The 16,029-nt window shown below is 41.9% G+C and overlaps 1 protein-coding gene across 7 annotated transcripts in view; it reads left to right on the top strand.

Moving 5' to 3' along the window:
- The window catches only part of ABCD3 (ATP binding cassette subfamily D member 3), a 44,279-nt gene extending 31,370 nt beyond the window's left edge, over window positions 1-12,909 (top strand). For 2 of the 7 annotated variants that reach the window (XR_014512320.1, XR_014512323.1), the window contains exons 15-24: window positions 133-205; window positions 1,808-1,871; window positions 3,118-3,195; window positions 3,286-3,351; window positions 3,441-3,530; window positions 4,478-4,597; window positions 6,205-6,309; window positions 7,242-7,298; window positions 8,619-10,560; window positions 10,605-12,909. Coding sequence is in view for 2 of the 7 variants with exons in the window: in XM_083444906.1 (XP_083301032.1) it covers window positions 133-205; window positions 1,808-1,871; window positions 3,118-3,195; window positions 3,286-3,351; window positions 3,441-3,530; window positions 4,478-4,597; window positions 6,205-6,309; window positions 7,242-7,298; window positions 8,619-8,696 (731 nt within the window). In the remaining 5 variants the exon portion in view is untranslated. Of the gene's footprint in view, window positions 1-132; window positions 206-1,807; window positions 1,872-3,117; window positions 3,196-3,285; window positions 3,352-3,440; window positions 3,531-4,477; window positions 4,598-6,204; window positions 6,310-7,241; window positions 7,299-8,618 lie in introns of all 7 variants that reach the window. The other 5 variants (XR_014512322.1, XR_014512324.1, XM_083444906.1 and 2 more) reach the window with 3 other exon arrangements.
- The last annotated feature ends 3,120 nt before the right edge of the window (window positions 12,910-16,029 follow it).

Below are 16,029 nucleotides of genomic sequence, written 5' to 3'. Positions count from 1 at the left end.
GTGTCTTTAAACTCATAGTCAGACTTGTGCACTTTCTAATGCTTGGCAGGGGGTTGGACTCGATGGCCCTTGTGGTCTCTTCCAATTCTATGATTCTATGATTCTAATGCATGCTTTTCTTTTTCACTTAAGATTCAGAATTGGAAAAAGCTGTGCCACTGATACCTGGCTCCGGACGAATAGTCATCGCAGATAATATTATCAAGTATGTAAAGTATCTATTCTCTTGTTAGATTTTCTCTCATTGGGCTTCTTTAGTTCTACACACTTCCACTCCACTCCACTCCACTCCACTACACACGCCACACTTTTACAATTTTGTTTTTAATTCAGTGCTCACCAGTCTGTTTCCACTATGCAGGACTCTGCGAATGTGCAGCTCCACCAACCACTTTGCTCTTCCCTTGTTTTTTATCTTTTTTTATTTCCGGACCATGGTTACCTAAACCAATATTTGATTTAGAGCGTTATCTAATCCCAGACATGGGGTTGAGCACTCCCTGTGCAGCCGAGGTTTGTGCTGAGCTAACCTTGTCCTACTTCAGTGTGGCATGGGAGCAAAAAGAACCGCAAGGAGAGATTTCGGCAGTCATTACCAGGCATGCTGTGGCAAAAAAGAGAGAGAGAGAGAAAGAAACGTTAACCATGTAAGATTATACCAAAGGAGAACTTGAATGCAAATTGTACATGCTTGCAGATAACTTACATAATTTGTATAGCCTGAGATCTTGGGAGAGCTGCAGCCAGTTGGCACAGGCAATTACCAGTCAATGATCTGCAAGTGAGTCAATGGAAGTTCTGGACCCGTGCCTTGGACTGAATGAGAGCCCACAAACTGAAGCTCAATCCAGATAAGACTGAGGCACTGTTAGTGGGTGGTTCCCTAGACCAGATGAGTGGGAAGTCACCTGCTCTTTATGGGATTACACTTCCTCTGAAGGAGCAGGTTCATAGCTTGGGGGTTCTCCTGGATCCTTTGCTGTCTCTTGAGGCTCAGGTGGCCTCAGTGGCCCAGAGTGCCTTCCATCAGCTTTTGCTGGTGGCTCAGCTATGCCCCTATGGACAGGAATAGCCCAACTACTGCTGTCTAGGCTCTGGTAACCTCAAGGTCTGACTGCACTGGCTACCAATTAGTTTCCGGGCCTAATTCAGAGTGCTGGTTTTGACCTATAAAGCCTTAAATGGCTCTGGACCGCAATACCTCAAGGACTGCCTCTTTCCATATGTACCTACCTGGGAACATCGTCTGAGGCCCTCCTTTGTGTGCCTCTTCCTCAAGAGATCCAGAGGGTGGCAACATGAGAATGGGCCTTTACTGCGGTGGCTCCCCATCTGTGCTCTCCCCAGGGAGGTTCACCTGGTGCCTTCATTATATCCTTTTTAACTAGGCATTCGTTTGATCTTTTTGACATCCTATGTCCTTTTAAAATGTGGGGGTTTTTTGGGGGGGTGCTATTGGGTTGTTTTTATTTTTATTATGTATTTAGTGGTTTTATATCTTGATTTTATTCTGTGAACTGCCCTGAGACCCCCGGGTATAGGTCGGTATATAAATTCAATAAATTCAATAAATTAATAATAATAATAATAATAATAATAATAATAATAATAATTTATTATTATTTGTGTAAGGCTGTTTTGGACTAGGTTCATGCTTGCCCACATTGATCATCTGATTGAAAGCATAGTAGTTCGACTTTACATCACCTGCTACTTTGTTTGTTTCATGGTAGGGCTGTGTCTGTTCATCTTCAGGAAGTATGGTCTCTTAGTATTAACAGCAAAGTATATATTTTTTCCCTTGCAGGTTTGATCATGTTCCATTGGCAACACCCAATGGCGATATGTTGATTAGAGACCTCAACTTCGAGGTATGTCATGACGTGAGCGATTTCATCTTGAAAGAATGGGATACATCCCTTGTCTGCATAAGGGAAGCAAATTTCTTTCCCATCCCCTATTCCTGAAAAACTTCTCTGGAAGGTCAGGGGACCCTAATAAAACAGTGTCAGAGGGCCTGTGTTACCCAAAATTGGGTGGAGGCACTTTGCACTAGCTGAGCTCTGCCTGATTTGGGGTGACTCCTCCCCGTCCCACCAGAGAAGCTTTTCCGGGGCTGTGCAAGGCCACGAAGGAATGGTAATGATCCATATACTATCAGCCATCTGTTCACATAGAGTTTGGTTTTAACTCCAAGCATTCAGTAGGTGGGTAGAAAAATCTAAACTTTCTCATCAGAACATGTGAGAATAGAACAATATTGATCAGGAACCCATGTGGTCAACTCATGGTTTCCTTAGTTTTAGCCTTATAGTCCAATCCATATGGTTTTTAACAGTGTTTCTGTACAGTTAACAAGTTTTTTGTTGTTGACTGTAAGTATTATTGGCAGCTCCGTGCGCAAATCTGCTGCACCAGCCAAATCACAGGGATTATATGTGCATTATATTGCATTTTAACAAATAATAAACCACTAGGTGTCACTGTTGGGCGACTCTAAAGTGAAACCTTATTATAATCACATGGGAGTTCAAGCATTTTCTTAAACATCTAGAATAGTCCTGGATATAAGGAGATGCTGTACTAATTATAAAATGGGAAAGTAAGCAAATTTATTATTTCATATATGCTTCCTCTTCTTACAAATCAACCCAAAACGTGTTTACTCAGTAGTCCTCTGAATTTAGTGGTATTTTCTTTTTAGTAAGTTCACTTAGGGAAGCGGTCTTCGTTTGATTGTAATTTCCTGCATCCTCAGATTCCTAGTTAAGTAGTTGCTAGCTTTTAAAGTTTAACTAAAGACTTCCAATTGTTGAAACCGAGCAAAGGTTACACTGAGGAATTTGACTTTTTAGCTTAAAGGAACACAGTGGGTTTGGAATTTGTTTAATTAATTTATTTATTTTTTTTGGCAACTCATTTGAAATTTTCCATTTTGAGTGCTCATGCTTGAAAGAACATCGTGGAGCAACCATTTTGTTCAGTGGTTAATACAGTATAAGGAGACCTGGTTAATAAAGTAGGTTGAGCTGACATACAAATAAAACCTAAGCAGTTACCCATATTGCTCATAGTCTTTTCCCCCCAAAATATTTAAATACATGATTTTCATTCCAGGTCCGATCCGGTGCAAATGTTCTGATTTGTGGGCCAAATGGGTGTGGAAAGAGTTCTCTCTTCCGTGTCCTTGGTGAGGTAAGTAAATGCACGAGTAAGTATACCTTTAACATCAAAAGGTGCAAAATCACAATTCATTGAATTTTATTATTTGTTTTATCTTTGCAGTTGTGGCCCCTGTTTGGTGGCTGTCTGACTAAGCCTGAGAGAGGAAAGCTGTTTTATGTTCCTCAGGTAAAGCAAACTGCCATAGCCTTTGGCATTTCTTGTTGTTTTTAAAAATGTGTATCCAGTTGTCCTGATTCCTGGCAATTTACTTTCAGAGACCATATATGACTCTTGGAACACTCAGAGACCAAGTCATCTACCCAGATACCGTAGATGACCAGAGAAGGAAAGGAATCTCTGACCAGGTAAAACAATGTCCCAGTTATTATTATTATTCTGCTGTAAAAGCTGAAGTTCACTGTAAACTTAGGTAAACATTAAAAACAGCAGCAAAACCATAACTTTCATACAGTGTTTGACAGTATAGCTATGCTGCTTCTTTTTCGTAAGTAAACTTCATTTGATTGAAGCCATGGCCAGTTCATGCAACCAATTTTGTTGTAGTTGCAGTGTGGTGAATATTATAGCATCTGGCTTGTGCAACACTGGCGTTAAACACAGGGTACATGAGAAAGGGGGAAAGTTGGATAGGCAAGTTCCATTATAGTAGTTGGTGTGTGTAATACATCTCCTTTAGTGCTATTGGGCCTTTAAGGCAGATGAAGCAAGATAGCTCCACATGCGGACCAACCTAGTAGCGGCATAATGGCTACATCCTTTATTCTTGTGGTCCCTGTGCTCTGCTTTCCACTCGAGATGGGAGTCAAGGTGCACAAAAGGGCCGATTCCCCACTGCTTCGTCCCTAATTGGGGAGCCCAAATGCATGTGAAGCAGAAGTTCTGATTGCTTCCTGTCCTATCTCAAGGCCAAAAGGTGAGCGATTCACAGTGCGAATGGCTTTGCCCATCTCGGGGGGGGGGGGGGAGGTTCGGGAGAAAGTGGTGGCCAGCCTTCCTCTTGGCAGTAGTGTTAAAGGCCGAAAATTTTTTAGAACTACTATGAGGTTGGTTTCTGTTTTTTGACATAATGAGCAGCATGAACTTCCATTCAGCTTCAGTGCATGGGATGGACAGCAGTGAAAAGTAGTCACTCCAGTTTGCTGGCAGGGCTTGGTGTTGTTGAGTATGTGATCAAACATGTGATCCTGACCATCTCAGCCTCCTTTGGAGGTGGAGATGGTGAAGAAAACTGAAATAAGTCATACAACAAGTACATTTTCAAGCCTGTTGACCTATGCTGTTTTGCTTCCAGGTGTTAAAGGAATACTTGGACAACGTCCAGTTGGGTCAGATCCTGGACCGTGAAGGAGGCTGGGATAGTGTTCAGGACTGGATGGATGTTCTCAGTGGAGGAGAGAAACAGAGGATGGCCGTATGTGGTCTTTACACTGTCGTTTTATAAAATGTTTATATTTTCCAGCACCACACTGAGGACTAGGCATTTATTGTTTTAAGAACAGCTGTCAGGGACTGGAATGCAGAGACTGAAAAGTGGGTGAGATCACCTCCCCCTTCTCCGGCCACTGACAGGGAAGAGGGAGAGAGTGTTGATTTACAGCCAAGCTATGAGCGCACGTGTTGCTGGGAAAGAGGGAAGGAGGAGGAGTCAGAGTGAGCAACGTCATTATGGTGGCAAGACGTGAATTCTTGTCTGTTATCATAGAGACTGAATAAATAATAATTAAAGCTATCTTGTTTCCTCCTGGCTCCTTGAAATCATCGGGAGGGGAGCGGGGGAATTCATCAGGCCTGGCAGCAGCAAAGCTGTTATCCGATATTAAACATGAGCAAAATTGTCCAGTATTAAATATGAGTACAGTTGGAGGCAGCGGTGCTTCTGAATACCAGTTGCTGGAAACCACAGGAAAGGAGAGTGTTCTTGTGCTCATGTTCTTTTGGCATATCTGAAAGAACGGTGGCTTAGGAAGGTTTGTTTCTCCAGCTGAGACTCATTGAGCATCTTGCCCAATATTTACTCTGACTGATAGTGGCTCTCCAGGATCTCAACCAAGGTTCTCTCCATCACCTGTTTTCTCACCTTTTTAACGGCAGGAGAAACCTAAAACCTGCGGCTCTCCAGAGGGTGTTGGACTCCAGTACCCGTCAGCCACAGTAGTCAGGGATTATGGGAGCTGTAGTCCAGCGACATATTGAGGGTCATATGTTGCCCACCGTGGCTCTACATGCAAAATGTGTTTACTGGAGTGCCACATGCAAAGATCATAAGGATGCTGATGCCGTCTTGAGGATTGTGGGATGAATTTGTAATTCTATGTCAGTGCTATAGTTTGAATTACAGTATATACTCGATATATAAGCCGACCCGAATATAAGCCGAGGCACCTAATTTTACCACAAAAAACTGGGAAAATTTATTGCCTCGAGTATAAGCCGATTCAGCACACCACAAACCTCCTGGTGGGCCGGAGTGTGTGTGTGTGTGTGTGTGTGCATGCACACACACGGCAAAGGGGGCTTCTCTCTTCCCCCCCAGCCCCTCCTGTCCTCCTGCCTACCTAGGGTGCTGCTGAGAGGCAGAGGCTGGTGGTGGCAAAGGTGGAGGAAGAACAAGCAGCCCAAAAGGGCTGCTTTCGGGCTGCTCATTCCTCCTTCTCCACCACCGACAGCAGTGGCGGAGGAGGAGAAGGAGCAGCCCAAAAGGGCTGCTTTTGGGCTGCTCATTCCTCCTCCTCCTCCGACAACAGCCTCTGCCGCTGGAAATGCGCTCGGGTGGGACCCTCACTCGAGTATAAGCGGAGGGGGGCTTTTTCAGCATTAAAAATGTGCTGAAAAAGTCGGCTTGTACTTGAGTATATACGGTATCTCTTCCATATAACATGACATATTTATTTGGCTAGTTAAAAAGTTCTCTTGTATGCAAAAAGTTAGTTTGGGTATACTATGCTTTATAAAAACGTAAATGAGAAATATATCACAATATCGTGTGTTAGATCTTTTGCATTTGGTTTTGCATTGCAGATGGCCAGATTGTTTTACCATAAGCCCCAGTTTGCAATTCTGGACGAATGTACCAGCGCTGTTAGCGTCGACGTGGAAGGCTACATCTACAGCCATTGTCGGAAAGTATGTATGCATTCATACTTTCTGTTGTTCAGATTCCATTGGCTGTTTGCATTGTCAGTTAAACTCTAACTTTGAACTGTTCTAACAAGAAGTATCAATAAAATTTTATTGCTATAGTGGCCCTATGTTCATATACCTAGATTGGGTCAACCATCTCCTAGACTAAAGCACAGGATACTCAAAACATGCCCGGAGCAAGAGGGAATCCAAATTAGCAAGTTTATTACTTGGAATTTTCTGCACATTTTTGGTGCATTGGATGCACCAAAATTCACGATGGTATACATTCTACTTTGTGATAAGTAAAAGTCAGTTTGCCAACGTAGAGTTGCAAACAATTCCTTAGAAGGCAGGTCAAAGTTTAACTCTCTTAAAATCAAATTCTGCTGATTGTCAGTGAGAAAGATAGTGTGCATTTTTAATTCTCTCCCCCCCCCCCCGCCCAAGTTGTAATGAATGGTACTTAAAAATTGAGTCCATATATGAGATGTGATATGTCTAATAGTGATACCAAACCGCATGAGAGCCATGATTAGAACAGAGAGTCATTTTCTGAAAGCAGCTGGGGAGGGGGATGCATTTTGCATTAGGGTCACAGGAAGGGGAGCTTAACCATTTGGCACCCCAAACCCCTTCCTAGAGCAGCTACTAGCTGTGGATCTGAAAATTTACATAAATAAATGTGTTATAACCTAGGCTGGGACACTCTGCAGTGGGGAGCTGGTATGGAACCAAAAGGGTCCACACCCCAACCTCCAACACCGTAACCCTCTTCCAAATTGCGCTCCCTCTGCCCCAGCAGTTGCTTTCAGAAATAGACTTTGGGGTATCAAATCACAGCTTCCCTGTACCATGTAATGTGGAGCTTTTGAGAGTTTGGCTTCTTTGTATGAAGCTTAAAGCTTACTTTATCTTATATTCTGTCACTCTAGGTTGGTATCACCCTCTTCACCGTATCTCACAGAAAATCACTTTGGAAACACCATGAGGTAAGATTTATCTTGTTTAAACATAAGTTATGTGTTTTGATGTCTGAAATTCATACCTCGCTCATTAAGATATACCTCGAGTTCCTACCAGCTCAAGTGTTTTCGATAATAAAACAAACAGTTTCACTGCACTTTTGCAAAATTACAGAATAATTGTGCCTGCTGAAGTGTAATATTGTTTAAAACATTTATAGCTCACTTTTCCTCAGTGAGCACAAGGTGGTTAATAGTGTAAATAAAAATAGTAATTAGCCATTTTAAAAACATGAAGGAAGCCATTAAAAAATGAAAAGAGGAAAGAGAGAATTTTTTAAAAACACCATAAAACAGCCATAACAAATGATGAGCTGTCGCTATCCCAATCAGAGAGCTTTCTTGCAAATGAAAAGTGAGTCCCCATTCCATTGTGGCTACCCTGATGATTAAGATAAAAAAAAATCACACCTGACAGTAATCTTTATATAACACAGCCCTTATCTCCAGCTACTTGTCTCGCTCACTATAACTTACTTGAAATTCTATGCAGGTGCATGTGTAGACAGGTGGATGAGGGGAAAATGGTTCTGTTTATCCTTTGCAAGCCTGCTGCATTTCCATGCTGACAGCAAAAGACGGCACTCAGCTGGTAAAACCAAGCTGAACAGAGAGGTTGTGCAAATCTGCCTGGTAAAAGATAACTTTCAGCAGGGTAGTTCAAAAGGCAAATCAGGCTAGTAATTTCCCTGGCTTAGTTACAAGGCTGATAAAATGCTGGGTCTCCTAAGTGCTTGAAGTGTTTCAGATAATTTTTTCGCCTTCACTACATACATGTATGCTATATAAACCCACTCACAGATCAGGAAGCTGAGACACAGTGAGGGTGATCAGGTAAGCAGCTGCTCTGAGGAACTGTTATATGACTTTCCTGTGATAGTTGGCGGTTGCACATAGCTAAAATGAAACCATAGTTTAAAAGGCAATAAGCGCAGCCATCCCGTACCTAATTTCCCAAAGCAGATTCCTCCAGGATTTCATAACCAATTTTAAATATGCAAAGAATTCAGCATTCTTTTTAGCCATTTTTCTGCATATTTCAGTAGTAAAGAGTTGAACACGTAGTTATGAGACCAAACTTCAGCAACCGGATGACTTTATCATCACAAAATAAATAGTTGGAGCTCCTGTCAATGCCACCAGGTGGAGGTATAAGACATGCAACATTTTACAGTGTTCTTTCCAAGCAGCAATGTGGTGATAGGAGTTTCTGTAGACAACCCTTATTTAAACAGAGAGTATATATTAAAATCAAGTTAGCTAATATGTATTTTTCCTTCTCCTCAGTTCTACCTTCACATGGATGGAAGAGGAAACTATGAGTTCAAGAGGATTACTGAAGATACAATTGAATTTGGTTCTTAAAAACAACAATAATGCATAAATCTACAACCTACTTCAGTGACTGAAAACAGCACGGGGCATAGAAAGGCACAAAGTACAATGTAATTTAACAGATGGCTCATTCTTTAAACCAATTACTAAGTGTAGGATAACAAAGTGTCCAAAACAAGCTGTCGAGGCATTTATTATAATGTAGGATATTACTAATTTGTGTATATGTTGGTTTAAATATTACTATGTACTAAGAATGTCCTTATTCTTGTGGTTTTTAAAACCTGCCTAAATTAAATTGGGCTTAAATCACTGTAACTTTGATTCATCCTGGGATGTAAACATTCTGAAGTCAACTAATTCGACTTCTGTTTGACCTTTGCTTCCTCTGGGGAAGAACCCTTATTAAAGTTAGGGTCGCTACCTCCTCTGCTCCCAGTGCAAAGAGACGTGAATTTCTGTGTCATATCCAGATGCATCATTTCATTGTACTGAATATCATACCTTTTTTCAGGGCAGTACTAGCCTGTTCTATTGCATCATTACACAGGGCAGCAAGCTTTTCCTTTGGCCAAGGGTGGGTGAGGCTCTGCTTTGCAGGAACATTGGGAGAGAAGTGAACCTTGGACCTACATTTCTAACTGCTCTAGATCTGAGCTTATTCCAGTGAAGATCTCATTCTCAGACACTGTCCACAGCTTCCCACTGCTCTTTTGGTCCCAGTCTTCTATCCGGCTCAAAAAATAAAATAAAATTCTATTCTGCTGTTGCCTGTGCTTCATGCACTTCTGGGAAGGGAAGTGGGGGGAAATGAAGAGGAATGAGGAAGCTGGGAAAGTTGGAGAACAAAGAGAAATAAAAAGTTAAACATAGGAACTCACATTCTGTATTTCAAAACAGAGATCACCGATGTTCACATTTAGAAGTGGGTCTGATCCATTTGATAGCTTTGGGAAGCTGTGCACAGGTTCTTAATAAAACGCCAAGGGCACCTGCCCCATGAATTCAGATTTATTTTCTTTTACAGGGTGACATGCTTTTCTTTCTGGGGCGTGTGTGTATGTATTTTCCGCATTCATTGCCTGAGACACAGCAGTTCAAAGCCTTTCAGAACTGTGTCCTGTTATGTGATCATTTTTGTGTGTGTTTGCCTCTTAGGAATAACTTCCATGCCAACTACCTAATGCTTAATGTTACATGAGCAGTTCCCAAACGGATAATAAGCCAATTGCAAACTTATAGATGCTGGCAAGACCACATATGACTGAGGCTTTAAGGAGTATCAGTTTTCCAAGTGAAGCGATTATTGTTACTATATGATGTTATGGGATCATTCCTTAGAGGTGGCCCCGTATATGGGGCTGGGAAGACAGTGCCTAACTAGTCAGGCTGATCAATAATATGCCATTTAGCCCATAGGAATTTCTGAAAACCCATGGAGTATGACACAGGTCTAGGTATGTGTCTTTGTTCATGTGATGTAACATAGAAATGCACTACATGAAGGCATGCACTACATATGCAAATAAATGTGATCGCTGTCTTTCTCCCCACCCCCTTTGCTGTAAAATCAACATATATTGTTAGTGACCACACATCAGTCTTGAATATCCCCCTTTCACAGTAAGATATCACCTGCCAAATTTTTGTTCTCCTCGTCCTGCTCCCAATACGGTGCTTGAGTCCACTGTTTATAAATGCCATTTTTCTTCATGTATTTTATATGTATAATCGGTGGAGAGCTACAGAAGGATCGAGCTTGGAAGCAGCTTAAAAACTGATCTAACTTTATCTGTCATCATTTCAATTTTTTTCTCCATACAGTCGTACCTTGGAAGTCGAATGGAATCTGTTCCAGAAGTCCTTTTGACTTCCAAAATGTTCGGAAACCAAAGCGCAGCTTCTTATTGGCTGCAGGAAGCTCCTGCAGCCAATCAGAAGCCGTGGAAGCCCCATCGGATGTTTGGTTTCCAAAAATAGTTTGCAAACTGGAACAGTCACTTCCAGGTTTGCGGCATTCGGGAGCCCAAACATTCAAGAACTAAGCTGTTTGAAAACCGAGGTACGACTATTTTGTATGGCAAGGAGTTGCCCTTCTGTACTCCCACTTTTGTTTGTTTGAACAACTTGGGCAGACTGCTTCTGATACTCGTTGTGATAGCCAACATGTGGTTACTGCAGGGTGATCATATTGCAAAGGCTGATGTTAAACTGATTCCACAGATTGATCGTCTAGCCCAGCAGTTTCAGCTTAGTGGTGATCTGATTCAGAGGTACATATAATCTATGAGAATCAGGTAGCTCTGCTGCTAATGAAACTTCCTTTTCCTAAATAACACCTGCCTTTCAAGTTGATATTATGTAGTGGCTGTTCTTGAGGGAGTGGTTTTCTTGAATGCATCTGTTTTTTAAAGAACTGCTATAATTTTTTTAGAATGGAAAATGCAGCTTTTTCAATATTTGTATTCTTTTTTCAGAGACATCTGCACTAAAATTGAGTAGTAGTAGATGAGGTTTTTTAAAGAATGTTGTATTTTTTTGTCACTAACTAGCAGAAAGTACCCATTATTTATAGAACATCTTTTGCAGATAGCCAAAAGGCGTTGCAGTTTGAGACTTAACACTGAGCACAACCGTTGTTTATCTGCTCTATTTGATAGACAAAATTAACTTCAGTAACCATTAACCAATAAAACTGATTCTTTGAATTAAACACCAGATGCAAAGTCCAGGGGAACTCCGTATTCAGAAATGGTCTTGGCTTTTGCGACATCTCAAGTTGCAATATCCCTACTTTTATCAAGTCATCAAAAATAGTCTGACCTCATGAGATAGTAAGTATATGAATGCAAAATGAACCAGAGCAGTGCTCAAAGGAAGCAGTGTTTGAGATTTTGCTTTTTAGTTGAAGAATTTTTTGGAGATGTGGTGAGTAATCATTCAGAAACATGGTTCAGCTATGAATTTGTGCTATAGTCTTGTATGTTGATCGCTGCTTTTATGATTGCTTGAACTGGAATTCTTGGGGTGATGGGAAGGTCAGCACAAATGAAGCAGGTCCATGTCTTCATTCTGGTGGTATTTGGTACTCTGGTGATCATAGATGGCTCCCATTTTAATGGGACATAATTGCTGTACTTTAATATATTGTAGCTTGTAAAGCCCTTTGAGAGGAAAGACACTATCTAAATGTAAGATTTTTCTATATAAGTGCCTCTGGAATAATAAATCTGAGACAAAGATCCTTGGCTTTTTGAAAAAACTGGTCTCATTCTGAACATTTTTAAAGCTCATAGCAAGGCCAGCCAGCGGTGCCGCTCTTCAGATGTCACGAACTGCAACATTATTCCTTACCGTTGGCCATGCTGGCTGGGACTGTTGGGAGTTGTAATCTACAGCTTCTAGAGGACACCATTTCCTCTACCCAAGCTTTACAGATATGTGTCCATATCCCAACAAATTTGGGATCAGTAGCTCATATTTTAAGAGGCTGGTGCCCGGTACAATGACAAACAATCATACTTTTAAATCAAACTATTACTCGTAAGTCTGAATTGCTACCATGTTACTATGGCAAGCATGTCTTCCATCTACCACAGAGTTAAACACCCCCCCCCCCCGTTTGTTTGTGTGTGTGTGTGTGTAAAGAAATTTTATACATGAAAGGGGTGCTTGTGTATCTTATCTACACCCAATGAAGCCATCAGAGTACTGAGAATCAGTGCTTTTTTTCTAGAAAAAACAGTGCAGGATCGCTGCCCTGTCCTTCCTGCTTCTGTTGCACAAGCAGGAGGGACAGGGTAGATCCAACCCGCAGAGAAACTTATTCCTTGCGTGTCAGCTCTGCAAGCTGACCCGTGCTTTCTGCTTGCTTGCACAAGCCGGAGAAATGGCAGCTTGCAGAACTAAGGCAGGGGGGCTTCTTCCCTGCACGTGTCAGCTGTTAGCCCAGGAGGTGTTCTTTCCAGAAGCCACAATGTATGTAAAAATTGAGCTTTGTAGAACACTCTCCCAGTCATGTCACCTCCTTTGGGCTGCAGCTGTTCAAAGATCCTCATAATACATTGGATGACATGGTAGTTTTCTCATCAAATGGGTTCCCCGTTCATTCAAAGGGGGCTTGTGCTGGGAAACATCCTAGTAGATTTGTTGAAGTCTAGCGTAAATTTGGTAAAGCCATGGTTGATCCTCAACATCTTGTGTAGGGATGTACTAGACTAGAGCAAATAAATAATTAAACAAATCATTTTTATGTTTGTCTTTTCAGTTATATTTTCTAGTTTTTCAGTTGATTTCAGTTTTCAGATGCTGGTAATTTAATGGAGGTAGGGTTGTCTGGCTGTCATTGAAATGTCTGATCCAAGTATTCTGCTCCAAGGCATTGAATCTGCCAAATTTTAGACAGATTGGACAAAGGATCTCCATTTAATAGGTAATTTGTAAACGACAGACATCCTATAACGAAAGTGTTATACAGAAATGTTTGCTGCCTTTTGTCATCTCTGAGAGTTGTTGTTCCACCAGATGAAATGTGCAGCCATTTTACTGTGGCAGTGATTAAGATGGTAGCTCCCATTTCACAAGTTGGCTCAAAGGCTAACCAGTTGGTTTGTAAAGTCATGGTTTTTCAAGGACAAATTTGGTTTCTCCTGCTTTGAAGAGAGATTGCAATGTTTAAGTGATTTATGAGCAGCAGATTTTCAAAAATCTGATTAAGCATGATGACATTTATTCATTAGTGTGAGCGAGAAGAAAGGGGAGAGATACCTCTTTTAAGATAGACCCTATTGGTGCTGGATGATGAAGAGTATTCTAGTAATGTTCTCCTTGCTACCTCATCAATTTGTAGGCCAGCTCTGTGGTGCTACAGGCTGCGCACAAGTTTGGCCTGCTCTCCCAACTTGGTACCCTTTCCATCTCCAGCAGAGGTTCTAACTTCCTTAGAGTACATTTTTTCAAATGGTCATTATAAGGATATACTAATTTCTTCCAAACCAATATACTCATGCAAGCATTTTTTTAAAAGAATGCCACCAATGCATCAGACAATGGCCCAGTTAGCTATGGTTGGCTTAGCAGCTAACTGAACATGCAAGTCCTTGCAGTAAAAATTGCAACTGCTTTTCTGTTCACATGATCGTCCTGCTACTGTGCTCTCTGGAGCCAAACCATGGTTTGGTTTAGCATTATGCACAAACCAGGGCTTGTTGCTTGTCTCACTCCTGATGAACAGTGAGCTGCAAGCCAGGAACAAACACTGGCAACAGCTTATGGTTTGTTTGGAACAGGGCAAACCAGGAACCTTGGTTCAGATGTAGCGCTAAGCCAAACCATAGCTTGCTTCCAAGTAGTGCAGCAGCAGGATATGGGGAGGGGGATGAGGAGCAGAGTGATGTGATTTTTATAGTGAGTTATCCACACACCCAGTCTTTCTCACTTAACCATGGTTTGGTTTAGATATGGGCAGAATGACAGCTGCATCCCCACTCACCAGGACAGGGATGTGGTGGGGTGAGGCAGCAGCCAGCATCATTTTTTCACAGGTGCTGTCTCCAAATTGGACCTCTCCCATTGCCATCTCATCTCATCCTGTCCTGTCCTGTTGCTGGACGTGTGCTAGGGTGGCTGGGGAAACCCAGCCAGATGGGCAGGTTAATAATAATGATGATGATGATGTTATTGGTTCAGTTCAATCATACTTGCACAAAAGCACAGCTTAGTAGTACTTTTTTCAATTGCAGTTGCTATTTTGATTTCCAAGAGCTAGTGATAAAATAGCCTGATATTTTAAAACCCCCAAGGTGGAGTGTGCTTTGATGTGCTGTGGAGTCGTAGGCCAACAAGTTCTGTTTAAGAACTACCAGCGTCATGACACAATTATTTGCCTTTTCAACAAGGTTGCCTTGTTTAAAGCATTGACGGGAACCAGATACCTTGTTTATAAAGGGAATTTAATAAGGCTTTTCTCTCTCCAGATATCAGCCTCGGCATGCAAATGAAGGCAAGATTATCTTTGCTAATGACCACAGGAATGTTAATATACTCTTTGTTGTCTCCCGCCAAAGTTCATCCGGCTTGTAAAGTGAAGCCTACATTCCCAGAATCTAAATTCTAGAGAGGGGGCCAGGAAGGGAAAGGGGGCAATGCTTTGTATACTCAAACTTTACTGGAGCAAGGATTCAGGCATGCAATGGCTGCAGTCAAAGGATAATATGATTGCTGAACACACATCTAGCTACAGATAAAAGATAGCAAAGGGTAACTGCAGTGAGCACACACCATCCATCTCAACACTGGAGAATTCTGGATCTGGATCTTGCTCTGACACAACTGCATACAAGACTTCCCACTCAGCAAATAATTTTTCCTGGAAGCAGCAGCAGAGATGGCACCTAAACATCTATTCCACTTCTTGCAGCAAGGAGATGTTGCTTCAGATACTGCTATTTTCTTTCTTTCTCTTTCCCTTTCTTTCTTTTTTTCTTTCTTTGTTACCACGTGTATCTCACCCTTTAGAGCATTCAGAGTAGCTTCCATGAGGCTCCCAAAGGGTTCCTGCCCAGTCACAAAACACAACCACGGCATCTGCCCTCTACCATTGCTGTGAGAATGCCTGGTCTTAGAGCAATGGGTAGACCTCAGTATGTTGCCATATTGGAATAGAAGCGGCTGAAACTCATGGCATCTTCTCCTTACCAACCCAGCTCTTCCTAGGTGTTGTGAGAAGCCAACTCCCACCCACCGCAGACAGCATGGACAATGGTGAGGAAGAGTATGAGCTATAGTCCCAACAGTATCCGAGGACCAAATGTTTTTCAACTGATATATACCCATAATATGGCTACAGCTACACATTATTGTAAAGTAGCTTGATGACTTTTTTTAAAGGGGGGGAACCACAAATATTAATGTTCAATGCTTCAACATGAGCAGTTACGGAAGGTCAGTTGACTGTGTTGCCTTGCACCTAAGAAGACCTAGGGACAACCCCTAGTGAGGTCACAGGGCTGGTCCTGGTAATTTCCCCATTCTGTGCTCCTCACCTCTCAGCCCTGGAGACAGCTTAATTGGGAGAGGGAGGGAACAGAAGAAGGTAGCCTCCCAATCCCTCAACTACTTCCCACTCCAAAAAATGTCTTCTTAGTGGTGGTGCCATGACTTAACTCTCATTGGAAAATCTGTCGAACACTCTCTGTTTTTAGATGGACTTTGAAATTTAGAAATCTTCCCTTTAATAATTGTGACCTATTCTGATGGCTGCAACAAGGACCCTAGCTATATTTTCTGTCATCCTAGAGTTGGAATCTGCCCTTAAAAATGAGGCGTAACATTCATCTGAGTACCGCAAATATAGAGAAAGTAC

Source organism: Podarcis tiliguerta (genome assembly GCF_965153285.1).
Source record: "Podarcis tiliguerta genome assembly, chromosome: 6".
NCBI classification, from domain to species: domain Eukaryota; kingdom Metazoa; phylum Chordata; class Lepidosauria; order Squamata; family Lacertidae; genus Podarcis; species Podarcis tiliguerta.
The sequence above is the reverse complement of the archived record's forward strand: the minus strand, read 5'-3'. Positions and strand labels throughout refer to the sequence as shown.